Source organism: Moschus berezovskii, chromosome 15 (genome assembly GCF_049115385.1).
Source record: "Moschus berezovskii isolate FMDL1 chromosome 15, NW_MosBer_1.0, whole genome shotgun sequence".
NCBI lineage: Eukaryota > Metazoa > Chordata > Mammalia > Artiodactyla > Moschidae > Moschus > Moschus berezovskii.
In genome coordinates, this window is record NC_142474.1 from 48,141,876 (window position 1) to 48,165,243 (window position 23,368).

Below are 23,368 nucleotides of genomic sequence, written 5' to 3' on the forward strand. Positions count from 1 at the left end.
TATATACCGGAAATGTGACACATAAAACCCACATGACTCGTCCACACCCGCCCAACATGTGTACACTCTTACCACTTCTGTCTGCAGCTCCTCCTCTCATGATCCTGGCCACCACGATGGCCCCAGTCTGCTCATCCTTTTTAATAGTGGCTCCCTTTAAAGAAAAAAAAGGTAGTATTTGTTGGTAAATGCACATACCAGGTGGTAAGAAAGAGGGCAGAAATAAGGACCTTATCTGGAAAAAGTAAAAACAGCTACAAAAAAATTAAAAGGAGGCAGAAGGAAGAGATACCATCTCAGGCACCTCACAAAATACTCATCACTAAACACACAGTCTTATACAGCATATATCAGCTAAGGTTTTCAACACAGACCAAAAATTTTTGAACCTTTATTCCCTTCAGTACTATGGAGTATACAAATATCTTCTTTCCATATGAACCTTACATTTGAATACTATGTTTTTACACTTTGATAGCATTTCCTCATTTCACTTTATCTTTATCCCAAGCCCTGTAAGAAGGTCATGTACATAGAGAAGGAGAAGTGAATAGAAAATAAGCTAGAAAACTAAAACCCATACCACCTGACCTTTAGTTCAGCAACCCTTCTACTACAGTATTATAGTAAACAAACTCATAGATGATAATAAACAAAGTGGAAAGAAAAAAAAAAAAGATCTGTTACTCCTAGTTTTTATGCACTAGGATTATACTTAGCACAAATGGAACTAACATTCTGGCAGGAGATTAGGAAATAATTTCAAAAAGAATCCAGAAATTCTTCATTTATGGGTGTTTAGAAGCAAATCAACTGAACACTTTTTGTCACCATAGCAAGCACAAATGGTTACTTTGAATGCCTCTTCATGACTTTCTTCCAAGAAACTGGCAGTGGTTTAGACAAACCATCTATGTCACATTACACAGCTGGAGAGACACACATTAGGTGGAGGCAAGGTTCACCCCCCAAAAAGAAGTTTGATAGTGAACACAGTTATTTACAGCATTACAAAATAGATATTACAAAAGGATTCCTAGTTTTGTTTTCATAAGCGTTTTATATATGACATTTTATTTTATATGTGATAGCTATCAAATACATACCTAATAACAGCCAAAAATTAAGTAATTCCATGCTAGGATGATTTTGTGGCATTTTTAATCACCTACACATGCCCTCAAGGCTGAAGACTTCAATGAGTACCTCTCCATGGTTATAAACTGTAGACTCTCCAATTCCTGGTACTTTCTGCAAGTAGCTTGTAGCCAAGATGACTGGAAATGTAATATTCTTACTACAACTAATTAGTGTAGTTAGATCAACTTTTACTTTCTTTAAGAATGTGTCTCAAACTGACTAAAGTATGCCTAATGATCAGAAGGGTCTAGTAATCTAAAACTGTTTATTGTTGATCAGTTGCTAAGTCATGTACAACTCTTTGTGACCCCATGGGCTGCAGCATGCCGGGCTTCTTTGTCCTCCACCATCTCCCAGAGTTTAAGTTTAATTTAAGACTACTTATCTATCATTTATAATTGAGAAATTGCATGACAAATGGTTATGAGCTGTCTAAGATCAGACAACTAGTATGTAGCAAAGAACTTATCTAAGGCAAACTGATCAGAATTGCTGTTTCTAACCTTATCATTCAAAACTAATAATCTTCTGAATCCTTCTATAACCCTGTATTCATAAGGTTATAAATATACTACTTTTGAAGATGCAGATTATCAGCTCTTCCCTCTTTGAATGTGCCTGTCAGGTCCCTACATCGAGTGGTGAATAGATTCCAGGGCATCTAAGGCTGTGGGAAGACTTGCAGCTGGGTCCCTTGAGACACAGTATCTGTGGGATGTCAGATGCTATGTATGGCTTTTGGCTGAGTAACTGGAAAGATGAGACTGTCCACTAGGGAACCACAGGGTGGAACAGATTCGGGGACAAAGATCGGCTGACTTTTGACATGTGAAGACTGAGATACCTACCAGACATCCAAATGGAGATCCTGGGCAGAATCATGGACATACAAACTTAAACATTAAAAGAAAGATCTGTAAGAGAAATGTAACCTGGGAGTCACCGGCGCACAAGTGGTTTTTAAAGTCACAGCTGGAGGGATCACTTCCAGAAGTGCAGAGAACGGAAAGCTCTCAACACTTAGAGGACTTGTTAAAGGCCCTGAAATAAATTTATACATCAATATAGATAGGACCCTGGAATAGAAACACTGGCTATCTGCTGATTCTCCTGATCCTTGGAAGGAAAACATGGACCTGAGAAATGGTGTCTCACTTTCTGCATGATACTATTAATAGCACCGAACTCAATCTTCTTTTTGATCCCTACATTCCTGAAGATTTTCTGTTTCCATATTGCTTTCCAAACCCTTATTAGCACACTTCCTTGAAGTATTCTTAGTGCAATGTACTTGCATGAAAATAAGATCAAAACCCAATAAAACAAGAACATAGTCCATGTGACATTGTACAAAAGCACCCCTTGGCTCCTGGTCTCATCACTCCAGCCCTTCCTTCAGGATCACATCTCTTTTTGTAACTCTAACCCTTCTGCCTCCCTCTTTCACTTTAATAAGAACCCTTATGACTACCTTGGTCCCACCTGATAATCCAAGAGACGGTCCCCACATCAAGATCTTTATCTAATTACAAAAAGTTCCTTTTGCCTTTTAAGGCTCTGAAGATAGGACTCGACACCACTGGGGGTGGGTGGGAGGCATTGTCCCACTACCACAGGCCCTGGACATGGTGCAGAGCTGCCTAAATCCCGGTGCTAAAACAAATAGCCACATCTACATTTTGAACAGATTCCTGGTTAATTTCTCATCACTTTAAAATCAATCCACTTTCTAGAAAAGCCATAAGCAATTATTTTCAGTTGCACTTTTTAATCTCTAATCAGCTGCAGTTGGTGCATGTCATGTCATCTTTTATAAATGCCAACCAGTAACACTTTAAAAATGATTGCTATTTATAACCAAAAGAATGCCAGTTTCTGTGGCTCTGTTTTAAATTTTCTCTATCATCTCCTTTAAATGTGAATGCTCCATTTATTTCTGAGTTTGAAGACACAGAGAAAGCATATTTTAAAGAGAGGAACAAATGATATGCACCCATCAGACTGGTCTTTATCATGGTATCCACTCTTGGCTGAGCATAAAAAATGGACCAAAACTCACCAGCGGTTCTCTATTTTTGACCAGGCGGATGATTTTCACCGAGTCTTCCTCATCATCAATGTCATCGGGCATAGGAGGCAACACAGGATCATAATTCTTCTGAGCCACAGTGTCATGCACAGAGAGCAAAGCCTATCGAAGTCAAAGGTGAAAAGTGTTCAATACAAAACCCTAAACACACCCAACTATGAAGAAAACGAAATCGATGTTCTAATTGTGGCACAGCAATGATAATAATGCAACTACTTGGAAAGGAACCTCTTAAAAATTGGGCAAGGGGGGTGCAGAACAGCAGAGGCAGCCCTCCATGGTCACTAATGGACAACAAGAATCAGCAGAAAGCACCTTCTAAGCTGTGTATTCTCTGGCTCATCCAAGAAAGGTAGCAGCTGGGGAGGAGGGGTGTGTGTCAGGGAGGGGGGTTACTTTTGAAGGGAGGGAGAAAATGAGGCTATAAATACATGATCATTGGGCCAGTAGGAGACTTGGGAAACTATGCATGTATTTTTTTTTTCCCTTTCCTTCTATTAGCAGAAAACACAAAAAGAACTGATCAATACAACCGATGAGTTTTCATTCTTCTGTGGTATTCTCACTTTTTAATGTTTGGTGTAATAGGTGACTAATGTGTATTTTTTTTAAAAAAGTATTTTGAGTCATGACTGTTATGGTGGTAAAAGTTCTCAAAACAACTGCATTGTCACTAGAGACCAAAGATGAGAACAACATGACACATCAGTATATTTGGGGTGACCGGGTCTAGACTTTTAACTGATTTGTTCCCTAATCAGTATGATCCATCGGTTATTCCAGCCAGAAGCTTAGAAATCCTTGAAACCTCTCCTCTCAGCTACACTCCCAACATCCAGCCCATGTCCTGTTAAATCTGCTTCTAATATCTATGCTAACACTTGTTATCTTCTCTCTAGTCCAGGCAGAGGTTGGCTGACTCTGCCACCGATTTTGTAAATGAGGCTTTGTTGGAACACAGCCACACTCATTCATTGATGTATGGTTTGTTTATGTTGGCTGTCATGTTACAATGGTGAAACTGAATAGAAGCCACACACACTTTTTACATAAAAAGTTGGCATATCCTTGGTCTAGATCATTGATGCCATCATTTTTTACCTGGGGCGTTTTTACCTGGAGCCCCAGCTGGTCCAGCTGCATTCACCTTTGGTTCATTTTCAAATCCATGACTCACAGTGTAGCCCGAGTGATTGTTTTGAAACTTAAGAGAGTAAATCATGTAACTGGTCTGCTAATAACTCCTGTAAATCTACACTGGTTTTGGGATGAAGAATGAATGAATGAGAGTCACTCAGTTGTGTCTGACTCTTTGTGACCCCATGGACTATACAATCCATGAATGAAGAGCATGGGATGAAAAGCAAACTCAAATTCTGAAGCACGTTCTAGTCTTGTATTTGTCTCCAACCGTACCTTACCTCCGCTGTCCTCCTCACACAGCTTACATAACTGGCCTGTTTCTCTAGAGGAGTGACTAAAACATCTGATGTAAAAGCAGGTTACTTGATCTCATAGCACCATCTTCTTTGCTTTAATACATGCTCATAACTTTTAACCACATTTATGTTTTATGTATATATTTGCTATCTGCTAAAACAGAAGCTCTTAAGGCAAAGAAATGGTTTCTTTATTGACTATAAGCTTTCTTATTGACTATAATAATTCATAAGCATACTGTAATGTTAATCTTCAAAAATGTCTATGTCCCTATAAATATCACCCAAGCAAGAAACACAACATTAACAGAACTCCAGGGGCCCCTAAGATGCTCCTTCCTAGTCACCATGACCTCTATTTAAATACTGCATAAATGGAATCATAAGCGTTGGTGATGGACAGGGAGGCCTGGCAGGCTGTGATTCATGGGGTCGCAAAGAGTCAGACAGGACTGAGTGACTGAACAGAACTGAACTGAAGCAGATATTTCTTTTTCCTGCTAATAAGTGAGATTCATCCATGCTGTTACTGGTAGTCATTCTGTTTTCACTGTTGTGCAGCACTCCAACATGTATATATTTCATAGTTTCTTTACCCATTATGTCTCTGAGGGACATTGAGGTTGTTTTCACTTTTGGCTATTAAAGCAATTCTATTATGCACATATCTGTTGATGCATAGATACACAAATTTGGGTTAAGTGTATTTAAGGGTATAATGTCTGGGTCATTCAACACAGGCAGATGAGACAAACAGGTTGTTCCAGCTACACTCCCACCAGCAGCTATGTGAGTTCTAGCTGTGTCTCAGGATCCAACAGTTTACACTATTAGTTTAAATCTGACCATTCTGAGTATACAGTGGTATCTTCTAATCATTGAAAGTTCATCTTTCTCATAACATATTTATGAAATGCCTGTTCAAGATCCTTGCACATTTTTCCATTCCATCTACCTTTCTCTTCTTGATCTGTGACAGTCCTTTATAATACGCTGGATCCAAGGCTTCGTATCATAAATACATTCTTTCATTCTCCCATTTGGTAACTTGTCCTTTCACTTTATTATTAGTGTTTTTTTATTTTAAAAAAAGGATCCAAATTAATGAGCCCAATAATACTTCTTCCTTTACGGTTTGTGGTACCCAACAAAATTTTCAAAGGGATAGAATGAACAGCATCAAGATGATAAAATATCTGAAGAGATAATAGCTGCAGATTTCTGACAGTTGAGGGGAAACACAATCTGAAGATTCAGGAAGCAGGAAAAATAAAAATTAACCCATGCTTACTTACATCATAGTGAAAAGACAGAATGCCAGAAACAGAAAGTACTTCTTAAAAATATCAGAAAACACAGATCATGAGAAAGAAAAACAAAAGGAGAACAGAGTGATCAAGCAGCAATATAACTAGAAGATAAAAACACATTAAAAAATAATAGTTAGCTCAGAATTGTGTATCTAGCAAAAGTACTGTTCAAGAATGAGGATGGAAACCAAGGTGAAGTTACCAGGTACCTACTAGAGAAAATTTTCAGAAAAAGGTAATGAAGCATGGTTTTTTAAGACACTGGACATGAAATAAGAGAAGGACAGTAACCACTGAGAGACAGGAAATAACTGTGGGCCCTAAGACTGCCCGGCTTACTGTCTAGAGCAAGGTTCCTGGCTGTGTTGGAGGAGAAGGAACTCAGATGGAATACAGCAGTCTTCCTTAGTGGAGACAAGAGAGCTGGGACTCTAGGGAGGTCAAGGGGTTAAAGTTCTCAGCGAAGGGATGAGAGTAGAGTGAGCAACACAGACACAGAGTTTCTTGAGTCTTTAGCTAAGGCTTTTGTATGGACAGCTCCCAGAAAGGATTAGAAGAGTGGTTGGGAACAGAGGGCTGTCTGGGGACATCTTTGGTTTGTCATGAGTCAAAGGATGCCATTGCCATCTGGCTTCCCAGGTGGCTCAGTGGTAAAGAATCTGCCTGCCAATGCAGTGGATGCAAGAGATGTAGGTTTTATTCCTGGGTCAGGAAGATCCCTTGGAGGAAGAAACAGCAACCCACTTCAGTATTCTTGCTTGGAAAATCCCATGGAGAGAGGAGTCTGGTGGGCTACAGTCCATGGGGTCACAAAGAGTCAGACACGACTGAGCACACACGCATACACTGCCATCCAGTGCAGAGGCCAGAGATGCTCCCAGGCAACTGATACTGTACTGAACAATCCCCGCCCCACCCCCAAATAATTATCTAGTCCTCAAACTCAAACAGTTCCGAGGCTGAGAAACCCTGCATGAGAGGAAACGATCCCTGAAGCTTGCACAGGGCAGGAACAGCTCCTGTTACCACAAGTTAAAAGGAAAATTCTCACAATTCACAGGGAATTGAGTAGTAGTAGTGGTAAATAATTAGCCCAAGATTACACACTGCTAAGATCTCACCTAACACAGCTTAAAAGTAAGCCTCTGAAGGGTCAAAATGTTTCCAGGTTTAACTGCATGATGTGAACTCAAGAATATTATCTATAAATATACAAAAATATCCAGCATCAAAGGAAGTAAAACTCACAATAACTGTCAGTCAAAATTACCAGGCATGTAAAGAAAGCAGAAACTACACAATGATGAAAAATATGAAGCTATTAACTAAACCCTGAAAAATTACACAGATGTTAAAATTATACAGAACTAAATCTTGTAATTACAGACAGATCACAGAAAAGAAAATTAACAGTAATAATGGTACTCTAAATGTTCAGAAAGCTAGAAGGGCTGAACATGAGACTTGGGATATACAAAAAATATTCAAATCAAGCTTCTATAGATTAAAAGGTACAGTGAATGAATGAAAAAAAAGTACACTGAATGAGATTAACACTTGAAGGCAAAGCAAAAAACTATGTAAATGAAACACAAAGAAAATATAATGAAAAATTATGAACACATGATTATTGAGCTCTGGGACTTCAGTGGTCTATTACATGCACCTAATTGGCATCTCCAAAGACAGAAGAGGTTCTTTAAAAAGTCTGAAGAAATATGACAGAAAATACTCCAAATTTGATGGAAATAAAAAAGCCCAAATATTTCAAAGCACAATAAACAGAAAAGAAATAACATCAACTTGCATAAAACTAGTGAAAAAGGAAATCTTAAAATCAAAGGAAAAAAGCACGTTACATACAAATGAAAAAAGATAAAACTGTCTCCTTACTTCCCATCAGAAACAATGTGAGCCACAGAACAATGGAGCAACATCTTTAAAATACTCAAAGAAAACTATTGTCAACCTAAAATTCTATACCGAGCAAAAACACCATTTCAAAGCAAGGAATATTGTGAACTTCTTAAAGACACACAGAAGCTGAAGGAATTCATCACCAGCAGACTTGCATTACCAAAAATGTTATAAGAAGTCCTTCAGACAGGAGGAGAACACAGATCTAATAAGAGCACTAGAACTGTTCACTATCTGTGTATTTATGGTAACTATCTTGCACATAGTAAAAATAATAGTGAATGCTAATGAACATATTTTAAAGTGGATATGATGGCTGGGGCTTCTGTGATGGCTCAGACAGTAAAGAATCTTCTGGCAATGCAGGAGACCCAGGCTCGATCCCTGTGTCAGGAAAATCCCCTGGAGAAGGGAATGGCTACCCATTCCAGTATTTTTGCCTGGAGAATTCCATGGACAGAGAAGCCTGATGGGCTACAGTCCATGGGTCACAAAGAGACAGACATGATGAGCAACTAACACTTTCATGATGGTTGAAAGGCAATGATAAAACACCAGCTATGGATTTTTCCTCCTTAGTGTTGTATTTTCATATCTGGATTCCAAAACAAGTTCATAATCTTTAACAGCTTTGCTGCATAAGTAGTTTTGGTTAGCAACATTTTTATTTAGGACAAGTAAGTAACTTTGTTTTCCACTCTTCTGTTTTAACCAACTTATTCTTCACTATACAAATTTTCCTTTCAAAAGGCAATACCTAAATGAAATTGTGTTTCCATATGCCATAGCCACCAATCACAACTGATGGGTTTACCTGTTGCTTAGAAGAATCTGCAGGAAATGGAACACTGGGCTTTGTAACTCATCAGGCTCCTGAGCTCTTGCTGCCTTGGACCCCCTGGAGTCAATTCTATGTTCTAAGTATCTGTCAGGTCCTTAGAATTAAGTGTCTAACTCATAAGGATGAGTAACCTTGATTTATTCCTCCAGAAGGAAGCCTAACTTTTCCCTTCAGTATGCTTTAATGAAGCCTCGTCCATTCTGCATGCCCGGGCAATGAGTAATTTCTGGTAAGTGAATGTTTTGGAAAGCTAAAAAATTACAACAAATCTTTTTATTTTATTGCCTTTTAAAAAATCTACCAAATTTTCCCTGACTTCCTAAATTATAAAACCATGTTCTAGAGATGATGTCACCTCACTTTTATCAAAAAAGAGCCACTGAATGACAACTTAAAGAAGCTGATTTGCCTTTAATGTGGCAACGTGATGCCTAGGAAGTGCTTTTATTTACTGATGATTCTGCTTTCTCTGGAAACAAAGTCTCTGTAGAAATCAGGTATCCTCCTTCAGTGCCCCTACATGGGTCCTTGCCCCTCCCTCACTGCAGAATGCTTTACAGTCTGTTATATCTATGTCGCCTTTTGTGACACTACCATCACCGTTTTCTCACCATGTGGCTATTTTTATACTTTACTTTTCCTGGACTTTAAGATTTGGACAATAAGACTGGATTTTGTAGACACTATTGAATAACAATTATTAATTGTTTTTTGTATATGGCAACTGATAACAATTCAAAAATTGGAAGACTGAGTGTAATCCAATACAGGAAGTAGTGAATCCTATTACGCTATTTATAATGGTGGGAAATGCATATGCAATATTTTTGTATACAAAAAGGAATGAAAGGTAATGCAGTCAGTTAAGATGAACTATCACTAAAAGTATATGAACACATGATTTACAGAAGAAATAAAGTCATTAAACATATGAATGGTCTTCACTAGGAAAGCAATGGGTAGAGACTTCTATTTTCTAATTTAAATTCAAAACACAATTATGTATTATCCAAAATTTCTTTCTGTTTATTTCTTAAAGTTTCCTCAAGTCACTTTGTTAAAGGTAAAACTGTAGCTCAGTTGGTAAAGAATCTGCCTGCAGTGCAGGAGACCTGGGTTCGATTCCTGGGTTGGGAAGATCCCCTGGAGAAGGAAATGGCAACCCACTCCAGTATCCTTGCCTAGAAAATCTCATGGACAGAGGAGCCTGGTGGGCTGCAGTCCTTGGGGTCGCAAAGAGTCGGGCATGACTGAGCGACTAACACTTAAAGTCAAAGTAGTAAACTATTGGAAAGACTGTTGCTAAAGCTTCAATACTTTAGCCACCTGATGCAAAGAGCCAACTCACTAGATAAAGACCCTAATGCTGGGAAAGACTGAAGGCAAAGGAGAAGGGAGCAGCAGAGGATGAGATGATTAGACAGCATCACCAAATCAATGGACACCAATCTGAGCAAACTCTGGGAGCTAGTGGAGGACAGAGGAGCCTGCCATGCTGCAGTCCATGGGGTCTCAAAGAGTTGGATACGACTTAGCAACTGAACAACAACAAATAAACTAGCATATCTTATTAAAGGCAATATCATAAATCATTTCTAAAGATGTTATTCCTTCCAACTTCATGCATGAATTTTTTTAAACTTTTCATGTGTGTGTCCCTGAAGCTGCAAATGCTCTTCCTCTATCCCATGATGAGGGTTCAATTTTTACATTTCCATCTTTAATACATTTGGATTTCATTTTAGTAGGCCTCTTTCTTGTTTTTCCCAAATAATTAAGCAGCTGTCCCAACACCTCGTATTGAAGCTACATCCAATTCCACCCATCCGCCACTCACGTGCCTCCATCCTTCACATTCTGTTAGCACCACAATCACGTATCACCCTAATCATTTCTGCAGGCTCCCACCTTGGCTTCCTCCATTCGGGACCCATTCCTCTCATCCTGCCACCACCCCTCCACCCCAGGGAACTGCTGTGCATATTACGCTCAAGACGGAATTCGTCATTTATTCAAACCCTTCCAATGACTTTCCACTGCTCCTAGAATGAAATTCAAACTTTTGAATAAGCCCATAATTAGAAAGTCCATAGAATATACCATCTAAATAAGGAAACAAGTAAAATTAAAAGGGAGGCTGTTAATAACCCTGGAACCAGTCTGGCAAAAACAAGACTGTCCTGGGCAAACCAGGATGTCCAGCCCTGACTCACAGGCACTACTGTCCAGCTCCTCCCCTTCCCTTTTTTATAAGCTGTTGATCAGACACACGAAGTCTGCTTTACATCCTCGAACTTGACAAATTATTTTCTTTGTGGGACTTCACATACTAGTCACTGTACTGAAACCTTTCTTTCTTTGCCTCCCACTCCTGACCGATTTCTGACTCTTCTGGCCACCTCACATTCAATCTCCGGCTTTCACCTTATATGGACCACATCCTCTGTTTGCAAAGTATTCTTCAACCCTGTCTCCATTCCTATGTGCTCCACACTATTTCTGGGTGTTCCCTCTTTTTACCCACTATTTCTCCTATCACCTTCACTACTCTTCGAATGTGTTCATGTATCTTCCTCAAGGTGTATCTATGGGGACTGCACAGAGTAGGCACTGAATTTATGTAAGAATAAATGAACAAAGATCCAACTCTGCTGACATTTACAAATTATCGAAGAAAGTTTTAACGCTTTTCAAAAATTAGTTAGCAGATCTATAGAAATCACGTATTATCATTTTATCATGGGCTGTATACTTGGTTGTATATATATATATATATATGTGTGTGTGTGTGTGTGTGTGTGTTTAAAAAATCATTATTACTTCGGAGGTACACTTCAGGTTTCCTTTCAGTATTGTGAATTAAATATTTTAACTGGAAGAGCAATCTTCAAAAAGTAAATAATTAGTTCCCCTATCTCCCCTAATTAGAGAAGGAAATGCCAACCTACTCCCGTCTTCTTACCTGAAGAATTCCATGGACAGAGAAGCCTGGTGGGCTACAGTCCATGGGATCACAGACCCAACTGAGCAACTTTCACTCACTATTCATGTATACATGTTATATTCTATTGCGCCTTGCTTCGCTCTTAGAAAAATGAAAAAAAGCAAATATTTTCATTTGTTCCCAAGACAAAAAGTATTGATGGTATTTTGAAATAGCTTGAAATTTATTTGGAAACTATACCTCTTAATTACCTTCAAAAGAGAGATTCAGCGTGACGGTGGTTAGTAGAAATGATTTCAAGGAAAGGAATTTGTTAAATGTTAGGGCAAACTGCAAAGAAAAATATTTTCTTCTCAAGACTGGTGAACTAGAAATTGTCGCTGTCAACTGTACCATCATGAGTCTGCAATGTTACCCGTTTTCTACATGTTATTTTCCTACATGAAAGGTGAATACACACTTTTCATGCTGACTTCTCACCCATTCCTTCGCTACTCTGTTATATAAATGTGAAAACAGACAAAATCATTCACCTGAGGTATTTTTGCCATAACAAAGTTTAAGCACTCAATTATAAAGCTTCATCCAATGGTGTTGCATGATACCATCATAAAGGGAAGAAAACCCATATTTCTCTTCCTTCTGGAGTTTGTTTCCTTTCCTCCTGTATGCCTCCCTTTCTGCTCACACAAAACAAAACTCTCATTACCAAATGTGTGTGGGGTTTTCTCAACACCACGCATTTTCTATGATGCCACCTGGGTGTCCTGCAATTCAACCCAGTTCTGAGTTCATCTTCCGGGAGAGAGCACCAGGTCACTACTTCAGGTGGCCACCTGTGCTTCTGGTCAACCCACTGTAGATCAGAGGTTCCAATAACCCCCTCCATGGGTTTGAACAACTTGCTCCAGCAGGTCACAGGATTCAGGGAAGCACTTACATTTACCAGTTTATTAAAGGCTATGATAAAAAGACATAAATGAACAGCCAGATGAAGAGATACACAGGGGAGGGTAGGAGTTTCTGCCCCATGGTGTTGGGTGCATCCCCTTCCTGATACATGGATGTGTCCTGAGCCTGGAAGTTCTCTGGACATTATACTTTGGGGATTTTGTGGGACTTTCTCATGTAGGCATAATCAATTCGTCTATTATGATGCTTCCATGTTTGTAACACGAAGTCAAACTGGGGAGTGGGATCATTACTGAGAACTCATGTGAAAATGAAAGCTTTGTTCCCCCCAAATAACCATTAACTTTATAAAATCTTTTATTTCTAAAACATAATTGGTGAGCGAGTAAGGCTGAAAATTCTAAGCTTCTAATCCTGGTGTGGTCTTGCTGGTGACCAGCCTCCAGATAGAAGCCCACCCAAAGTCACCTCATTAGAACAAGAGATGCTCCTATTGCTCTTATCACTCAGAAAGTTACAAGGTTTTCAGGAGACCTGTGCCAAGGACTGGGTCAGAGACATATGTAAGTACAACAGACGCTCCTAGTGTTCTCATCACTCAGGAAACTATCTAGGAACCTGGGGCAGACACTAATACACACACATCTTCTATTACATCATAACCAACTGAGATCCAACACTGCTCTCTCCAGCCAAACACCAGTTTCCATCCAGTATACCCTCCTAATTACTAGCTATTCCATTTCAAACACTCTTGAATGGGATACCAAAATCACATTTTGTTTGCTGGGGGTCAGAAACATTCCTCTTTAGTTTCTAAAATTCAAACCAAGATAATACTCTCAAAAGGGAACTTACCAAGCATCTCAAGGCTACTCTCCCTATGTTCTGATTAATATCAACTTTCCATGTGAGTAAAGCGTCTGCCTGCAATGCGGAGACCTGGGTTCAGTCCCTGGGTCAGGAAGATCCCCTGGAGAAGGGAATGGCAACCCACTCCAGTACTCTTGCCTGGAAAATCACATGGACAGAGAAGTCTGGTAGACTATAGTCCATGGGATCGCAAAGAGTCGGACATGACTTCACTTTCACTTTCCATGTGCAGAACATGGAAGGGCCCAGTGAAGAACTTTTCAGATCATTCATGAATCTCCCCTAAGCTCTTCACTTTCTGTGTACTCTGTCTTCAATATCAGGCAACCTTTCTACAGTAATAGGATCTTTCTTCTTCTAGAACTAAATGCGACAAATCTCTGCACCAGCCAATTCATCTCACATCACTAATCATAGTTCATTTACCCTTAACAAATATACATTCATATGCTTTATATTTGCTTATATGGTTGAGAAATTATAGGCCATGCATGTTCTCACTTATATTTTATTTAATACTTTCTTTTTCTGAATATCAGCTTAAGACTATATATAGTGCCACTGCAAAGGAGATTTTTCAAAAAAGGTAGAAAACATCAGTTTTTGCATTTAGGTGGACATTTTCATTCAACAGTCTCTAAATGCTTAACAGAAATATGAGATACCTGATCACTTTACTTACATAATTACCTATCTATATGTTATTCTGACTCCTTAACAATATTTCACATACAAGTACATTAGTTATCAAGTCCAAAATGTATAGGTTATGTTGACCAATCCCAGCTGGAGGAAAAATAAGTGATAAACTTGTACAGAAAATGGTGGGGAGAATCAAGATGGATCTACCAATATTTTACTGGAAAACTTCTTTGTTCTATAAAATAGCAGGATGCATTAAAACACAAATTGGTAGAGGAGGGGGCAGGAAATGGAGAGGAAGCCGGAGGAGGAAGAGGAATGCTGACAAGGTCCCATAGAGAAATAAATATTGTTGTCAAACACACTGGCACACCATTAACTAGCCAAGTAAAACAAACCTACACAAAATCACTTAATAGGTTCTGTATCCTGTACTCTAAACTTCATTTAAAAGAAAAATGACCTTGAAGCTCCATTCTGTTTTCCAACTTAAATCATGAGCCTCCCAATTTAAGTATTTTATAGATTGTCACAACATCATCATCAAAAACTCAACTCTTCTTCCTTAACGGGATTAAAGTGATTAAAATACTGTGCACTATTTGAGAACACATTTACTTGAAAAGTGATGGTTGAAACAAAATTCATCTGAAGTCCCAGAAAGTGGCCCTTTTTGGAGATATTTATTACGGGTGTCACACGTCCTCACCTTCACATTGGGTTTTGACAGTAGCTTCAACAGCTCTCTGATCTCACTGTTTAATGGCTTGTTCTGAAGCTCCTCCGCCAGCTGCACGGGAGATCACATTGACATGAAGAACAGTTAGTGAGAACAGGGTGTGCTCCACCTGTGACAACTGAGAAGCTATCTTGCCACTTTCCAGCGATTACGCTCAAGTCAGCAAGAAAGAAAACAGACTATCAATCACTGCTCTTCTTTTGAGGCTCTTAGTAGCCCTGCTTTCAGACCCAACTCTCGGCTGAGTACAACTCAAGAAATCGTATCAGTCAGATCCCTTTCTGATTTATTGAAATGAGGGCAAACCCCAGCACTTCATCTGCAGAATGGTCTTTTGCATGCAGACAAAGGACCACTTGTAAAAAGGACTGGATCAAGCATTGACACCGTAAAAAGAAAAAAAGGAAAAAAAAAAAAAAACAGAAAAAAGAACTTCTGAATGAGGTGGTGAAATCTACAGGGTTTCCAAAAACCCACAGTAGCTTGCTGTTTAAAGCTGGGGTAAAAAGAAAGAGAATGCCCCTAAAAGAGCAAATGATCTGAAACTTTTATTATGTTTACCTACACAGTCTGTTACATATAAAATAGGTTAATCATAAAATGACTTATAATAGCTTGACAACTATGCTGGTCCCACAAATCCTGACTGTTCTCTGACCAGGATTATAAATTCCCATTGGCCGCTTCCAGCTAGAGAAAAGAGCAGAGCTTGGACCATACCTGGTATTCTTCATTAAGAGGGCCTTTTTATCAAAATCTCTATGCAATCTTAGGCTCTAAGAAGGATCATAACGTTTTCATAAGAAGAAAAGCAAGATTCAAATAGGAAAAAAAAACATTCAAAATACGAAAAATGCAGCACAGAATGCAAAATATGTACATATATTTTCATTTAAAAACCATTCTCAAAACACTGCATCAAATTTCCATTTGTCCCTATAGTTTCTATCAAACTAAAAATAATTGTTCTTATCTCTGGAAAGGACTTTTCTCTAAATGAGTATAATAATAAATTATACACAAAAAATAAAACCAGATAATATTGATATATTCACTGAATATATTTCAAAAGGTACTTTTCATTTTTCAAGGTAACAATTTTACAACATTTTTAATTTACAAAAAGACACAAAGGGCTTTTTGCACTTTTAAACATTTAAATACACTTCTGAGATGAATTACAAAATGCTAAGATTATATTTACACAAAAATCTCTAATTTAAAAAAAGTGCAATATGTTGTTACATGATTGGGCCTCAATTATATTGTTTTATAAATAAATATTTCCCCAAACCCTCAACAGTAAATGCTTTAAAACTGGTTTTCAAGGTTTTCCCAAGTGTCAAGTGTTTAAGTTCTGCAAAGCAGAGGCAAGCTCCTTCACAAAACACGTATATTGCAACATCCCTGTAATTTGTAATCTCTGTAGCTACAAATGGAAGAAAAAAAATGTTTCGGAACTACACAGAAAATACAAAATTGGAGATTCACTATACAAGCTTTATTTTCTAAACTAGAATACACGGTACTAACAAAGAAAATCAACCTCTGAAGATGGTCAGTTTTTGTTTTTATAATTACTATACTCATACCTCTAATCTCTTACTAAACCGAACTATAGTTTGTTTTATCATAGTAGTTTAAAACATTAAAAAACAGCAGGCCGAAGGATGTCACTAAAACCAGCTTCCACACCCTCATGTGCTTCCTGTCCAGCTTAAGTGTCCCCTCCAGTTTATCCAGGTCTGTGCTCAATTCATCTGAGTCCGAAAGTTAACAGTAAGAAACAGCACGTTAGTTCCCTGTCCCACATTTAAAATAAAATTATAGCTACAGGAAATTAACTACTCCATCAATGCCAACTGCAGCTCAAATTTATTTTTTGGTTATGAAGGTAATTTGGAAAGGTCTCACATCCATAAATCATTACCATGCTTTATAATCCATTTTAAAAACAACCCTGTCTTTTTATGTATTTCATCCGCCTCATTCCTATGCTAGCATCTGTCGTTTTCAGGACTGTCAGCGGTAGAGCCATCTCATTTGTCTCTCTTTCTCCAAAGCATTTCTCTTGCCTGGGACTTTCTCAGACAGTGACAGCTGATAGCATCTCTCCCCACAGAGGCACAGCCTAAAATTTCTATTCTGTAGTCACCAAGGCAGGACCAGAGGGCATCTCCATGCAAAATCTTTAAGATAGGAAAGTGAAGGAAAATCAGCCGAAGGTCAGTGTAAACTCAGGCCTTTTAGAGGCATCTGCAGCTTCTTTCAGTTTGCAGTCCCAGAGCACAAGCATCTGTCTACACTAGGATGAGTCCTGCCCCAGGGGTCTGCGGAGGACAAGTCCCCCTGAACTGGGAAGGCACACTTACATCATCGGCCAAGGCTGCCGCACCCTGGAGGATGGGCACAGGGTTCTGCTTCTCGTAGTAGTGAAGTTTCTCATGAATCTGGAAGAAAGGCAAAAGAATATAAGTTCACCTGCTAGCAAACCACCTGAGACATTTACACATTCTGATCATTTCAATAGAAACTGGTCTACTGAACATTCTAGACAAACATGTTTTTATAAACCCTCAGATGACAATAGGTGTGCATAATTCATCTAGTACGATGCTTCCATGTTTGTAACATGAAGTCAAACTTAGGGGGTGGAATTATCGTGACACAGAACTCATGCAAAAATGAAACCTTTGTTCCCCCCAAATAACCATTAGTTTTATAAAATCTTTAATTTCTAAAACATAATTGCTTCAATACTTCAAGCAGTGGTCGTAGCTTATATTCCTGCTAAAAACATAAATTATGATTAAAGCTAAGCAAGAAACTGGCAGCCACATCCTGACAGTTGGTGTGTATTAACAGCCCAGAACGAAGAACCAGGCAATGTGCAGACTAAGGGCCAGCCCTCCAGGAAGACATCTCACCCAGCACAATGCTCCTTCACTCCTCTTTTTTTTTTTCCCCTGCACCCATTCAAACTTCTACAAAACAAAGGGATTTCTCATAACTAGAGACATCTCTCATAATTATTCAGCTTCAGTTTTTCATTTTAGAAAACCAGTAAAATTCTCTTAATACAGGATACTGTTATTCTTCATTTCCCATCACCATTACCCCAGGAACACAGAAGAATATATTTTAATGCATTATAAGACAAACTGAGTTCCTTTAAAAAAATCTAGAATATAGTTAATAAAAAATAAATTAAAAAATACAAGCAGAAAGATAGTTAAAAAACAAAAGGTGCTTTGACAAATGTATAACTCTTGGCACCTAAGTGTAATCTATTTCAGCTCTTACATGGGTGCCTTTACATTTTTATGCTTGAAAATATACTTTAGCCTCTTTGAATTTACATTTGAGATGACTGTTCCCACTTATGTATGAAAAAACGGTTGTATCTCATGATTTCCTGTTTTTAAAAGGTATCAAGTAAAATACTCTCTTAATTATGCTTGAAACTAAGCAAACTCTCGTAAAAAGTCTGGAAGACAGATTTTATTTTGATTAGCCAGATGTTATTGCTAAGAGAGGATTTTCTTACCTTGTTGGCAACTGCAATGCAGAGCATCAGGGAAAGAGTTTTGACACTTATGATATTACCAGAATGATCAAGGTAACGTCCTTATTTAACGTCTTGGAAGCTTGCAACTTTTATCATATTATCACATAAACAAATTTTAGAGAATACAAGCTATGAAACAAGTAATCGTCGATTTGAAGAAACTATTAAAGTATACTCTAAAATAAAAACCAACCATCCTAAAAGTTAAACTAATTTTGCTTAAATAATTATTAAGAATTAGGTCACTTGAGCAGATACTATCATAGAATACTAAACTTCCTTGCTCACAAAACTCGTCTAACTGTATTGCAGCTACCTGTTTAAGTGTCCTGCCTTCCTGCAACAATAAACCCCAAGGCTTATCCAAATCAGGCTTTCACCGTATGCCTGTACTACCTCAGACTAGTCATTAGTACTCTTAATAAAACGGGCTTCAATGAGTTTAGTAGATTTTAACTCCGTGACCCTCACAAGAACACTGAACGGTAGACAGCATCGTCTTACAGATAAACAGATACACAGTTAAATGACTGGCTGTGGTCCCACAAATAGTAAGTGGAGGAGCTGGGATTTAAAACTCAGGCCATCTGGCTCAGCATCAGAGCACTTAATCACTCCACTAGTCTGTCTCAGACTAACATCTCATCTACATTCTCCACTGACCTCATTCACGGCCGAGTGAATATGACAGAAAGGAGGCTGGATAGAGAGGTGACAAATCACAATGGCTGTTGCCAATGACAACAGGATGACTGACAGTTCCCGTCCACCCCTCCCCCTTGGCTTTTCCTTTCTTCTGGTTGCTCATTTTTCTAAATTTATCAGACTACTATAATTATAACCTAAAATTACATGCCTCAAATAAGTGCTTTATTTCTCCATTTAATTTGCTTCTGCTGCTGCTGCTGCTAAGTCACTTTAGTCGTGTCCGACTCTGTGTTCTTCTGAGTGTCTTTTAAAAAAACAGCTTCCTCTTCCTACATCATCCTCTCTAGATCCTCACCCAAGGGTGTAAGAGTCCATCCCTCCCTGCCCATCCCTGGACTCTGTACTATACTAGCAATATTTTAAATGTTCTCCTAAAATTTCCAGATATTGGAAACCCTTTGTTCAAAGGTGTGCTACTTCAAAACATAATTTTAAAAATTAAGTTGGTTAGCAAAGTAAAAATTACTCTAAATAATTTTGAACTGTTCACTGTTTCCAAACATATTGAAATTCTGTTTTTTTACTAGTATTTATAATGGCTATTATTCAGTAGCTCAGTTGTGGTCACTCTTTGCAACCCCATGGACTGAAGCCCGCCAGGCTTCTCTGTCCATGGGATTTCCCAAATAAGAATACTGGAGTGGGTTGCCATTTTCTTCTCCAGGGGATCTTCCTGAGCCAGGGATCAAACCAACATCTCTGCCATTGCAGGCAGATTCTTTACCACTGAGCCACTAGGGAAGTCCAGTATACTAGGAACAAAGCTTTAAAACCAAACTGATGTAAAAACTCTAATACACAAACAAGTAAAATGCACAGACGTGACCCCAAGGTTCACAAAGAAACATTCTGAGTCTGGACCTGCCCTGCTTGCCCAGTAGCTGAGTCACTAGCCATGGGGTTCCTGGACTGAGCATGGCTAGTGGACCTGAGGAACTGAATTTTTTACTTTCATTTAAAAATTCCTATATGATCAGTGGCTTTTATATTAGATAACATGGCATCACTTCATAGCATTCACTTTGTAATGCCCCAGAAAAGTTCACGCTGATATATAGTTTGGCAAGTTCCCCTGAAGGGTAACATTCTGGAATCCAAAAGACAGATTAAATAATCCAAGATAGACTTTAGCAGTAAGACAAACAGCATTCCTTACTAAATGCAACGGATCACCAAATCTGCAAAATCTCATTTATTTTAATTAAACATTTCTCTTTGGAGATTCAACTGCATAATAAACGTGTACTTCGTTTTTCTCCCTTGAGGAATAAGACAGCAAAAATGGAAGAAACTGAAGATAGAAGCTAGGGGTTAAAAAAAACTGTCTGGAGAGAAGAGGAAACTCTGGTTACATTCATTTCATATGATAAAAATATATGCAATTATTCAAAAAAAAATCCTAAAAAGGAATGGCATGTGTTAAAATGTTTACAACACACTATTAAGGAAAAAGGACAATTCAAAACATATATACATTTATGCTCCATTAAATAGTGTTCATAAGGGCTTGTTTTCTATAATTACACTTCTAAACAGAAGAGAAGCCATTTAAAATAAAAATCATTTCTAGATGTAACCAAGTCTTATAGGAAAGCTCTAAGTACCTTGATTTACATTCAAATCTTGAAAATAAATGTTCAATGTTTGTAAGCAAATCTGGTGCCAATATTCTCACTTTGGTACATGTACAGTAGAAACTGCCTTAAATAAGCTTCAGTAAATAAAGCCTGACTAGTCTTCGATGCAATCATTTATTTTAAATAACGTCTCAATGACGTGTAGAGGTAAACTGCCAAACACAACCAAGGTTATCTGAATGACAGTAAATAAATCAAAGCTGTAAATCCTTTCCTTGCCTTCTTTGATGAGTATTAAAAAGCACTGAAAAGAACTACACAGGAGTTTGAATCTCTGCTGTGTTCAATCATAGTACTCATCCAAAAGTGGCACGTGTTTGCATGCAGACACTACATGCACATGTGTGCACACACACCCCTATCTCCCTCCTTTATTTAAAACACAGAGAGGAGGGAATTCGCTATTAAAAGAAGGCCCATTGGTCACAATGACAGCCAAGAATTACACATGATATTGTGTAAACATTTTTTAAAATCAAAGTATTCTAATGGCTGAGACCCTTTTTTAAAACTAATAATCTTTCTCCAAAAGGAAAAGAAAACTTTAGCTCAAGAGGAAAAAAGGGATGAGGAAGAGAAGTTGTGAATTTAAAACTAAGAAAACAAGAAAACAACAAGGAGCAGAGGCGGTGGTGCTAACTGTGCGTCCCCCTCTGTGTCTCACGTGCCTCGTCTCCCTCTTAGGGCTAATTTTCTTGGCTGACACCTCCAGAAAAAAAAAAGTTATAAAATTGATGAGAGTTGAATGCTTGCTTTATTCTTGCTTTTAAGGTGATAAACTTTGGCTTTACAGCGCCATAGACGCTATCTTGTGAAATCAGTATCTACACGCTCTAAATTTATTAAGAGTATTTTTAGAGAATGAATGCTCAAATCCACAAAATGTTTTATAGTATATACATACTGTTTTTCCTATCTGACCAATTAATATGAGTTCTCCTTAGAGGTTTTTCCAAATACCGACCCATCCCTGTATTCCCACCATGAACTTCATGTGTTACAACATATTGTGCTTTTAATCAGTGGAGCATTCCATTGACCAATACGTCATTCAGAATTTCTCCATCAATATTCATAACTAATACTGGTACTTCTTTTGGTCCCTACTGGGTCTTTGATATCAAAGCTACACTTATTTGATTATTTTGAAACTATGGAAGCTTTCTCCCTTTATGTGCTCTGGAAACATCTAAATACCAGTGGAGTGATATCTTTCTTAAATAATCGATGGTATTCCCCTGAGAAACCAGCTGACTCTGGTATTTTGGTATTTTATTTCCTCTGCTTTGTTAATAGCAATTTCTCCAATTAGTTGTTTCTATGTGTCCTAGCAGGTGCAGAAAATACTATTCCCTAGAAAGTTGCGCATTTTTGTCTGGCTTTAAAAAAGCTATCTGAAGCTACTCACACAAAATAGTCTCTTAGAAGTCTCTGAATTTACTCCATAGCTTTTCTCTTGTTACCATTTCGTATTTGGTGTTTCTTCTTTTGATCTACACTCTCGATATTTAGTAAGACCAAACTTCTTAGCCCTTTATTCTTATATAAAGCTTTTTGGATCCTATAATCAAAGAAGAACCAAGTAGGTATGCCTTAATTTCATTCTCTCTCTGCATCCTGGGAGTTTTCCTGAGATCTAATTTCCCTTTTACTTTGCTCTCTTGCTGCTGCTGAGGCGCTTCAGTCGTGTCCGACTCTGTGCGACCCCATAGACTGCAGCCCACCAGGCTACCCCGTCCCTGGGATTCTCCAGGCAAGAACACTGGAGTGGGCTGCCATTTCCTTCTCCAATGCATGAAAGTGAAAAGTGAAAGTGAAGTCATTCAGTCGTGTCTGACTCTTCGTGACCCCATGGACTGCAGCCTACCAGGCTCCTCCGCCCATGGGATTTTCCAGGCAAGAGTACTGGAGTGGGTTGCCACTGCCTTCTCCTTTGCTCTCTTAAGCCTTGTCTAATCTCTGATGAACCTAGACACAGAGTTTTCTGGGTGATTTTTTTTTTAATGACTATACTTTTTATTTCTATAGAATTTGACAGATCTTTCTGTTCTCTTTTCCTACCATCAGTTATTATGATCGAAGCCTTCTTTTGTGACTAATATCACTTTAAATGTCCTTATTTTATAGGCTTGATATTGATTATATAGAGTGCTTAGGTTTTAATCTTGCTGTTGGTGGTGTCTACTGACTAGACGCTGAAGATAAACTGTATTCTCAAATGCTCTGTAATTGAGGGTTGTTAGAAGTCTTCAGTTGGGTATTACATGAAGGAATCGTACGTAAAAGGTATACCTTTACAGAAATATTTTTTATTTGCTTCCGATAGGTGGCATAGAACCATCATTAGCCCCTCTGCTTAATTTCACAGCCCAGGGCGCTTGGATTTTGTAGGTAAAACCTCAAACCCCCAGCCATGGACCCACCAACTCATGGTTATAATTCTTAAACTAGACTTTCTTCTGTTCCTACCTAATCCCAAGAAGAGACAGATCAGATTCCTCACCCTCTCCCTAGAAACGGACTCAGAATTTTCCTCCCCTGCCCATTTACCAACAGAGTAAGCATTTTCTCTGTTTCTTAATCTTTCCTGCAAGCCCGAACGTCAAGAC

The 23,368-nt window shown here is 38.4% G+C and overlaps 1 protein-coding gene across 1 annotated transcript in view; it reads right to left on the reverse strand.

Annotated features, from left to right (window-relative positions):
• MPP7 (MAGUK p55 scaffold protein 7) overlaps nucleotides 1-23,368 on the reverse strand; it is a 231,850-nt gene that overhangs the window by 68,973 nt on the left and 139,509 nt on the right. Inside the window, exons 4-7 of the mRNA XM_055430192.2 lie at nucleotides 17,219-17,296; nucleotides 14,817-14,897; nucleotides 3,200-3,331; nucleotides 73-154 (exon numbers count right to left, since the gene is read on the reverse strand). Of these exons, the coding sequence (XP_055286167.2) occupies nucleotides 73-154; nucleotides 3,200-3,331; nucleotides 14,817-14,897; nucleotides 17,219-17,296 (373 nt within the window). The remainder of the gene's footprint in view (nucleotides 1-72; nucleotides 155-3,199; nucleotides 3,332-14,816; nucleotides 14,898-17,218; nucleotides 17,297-23,368) is intronic.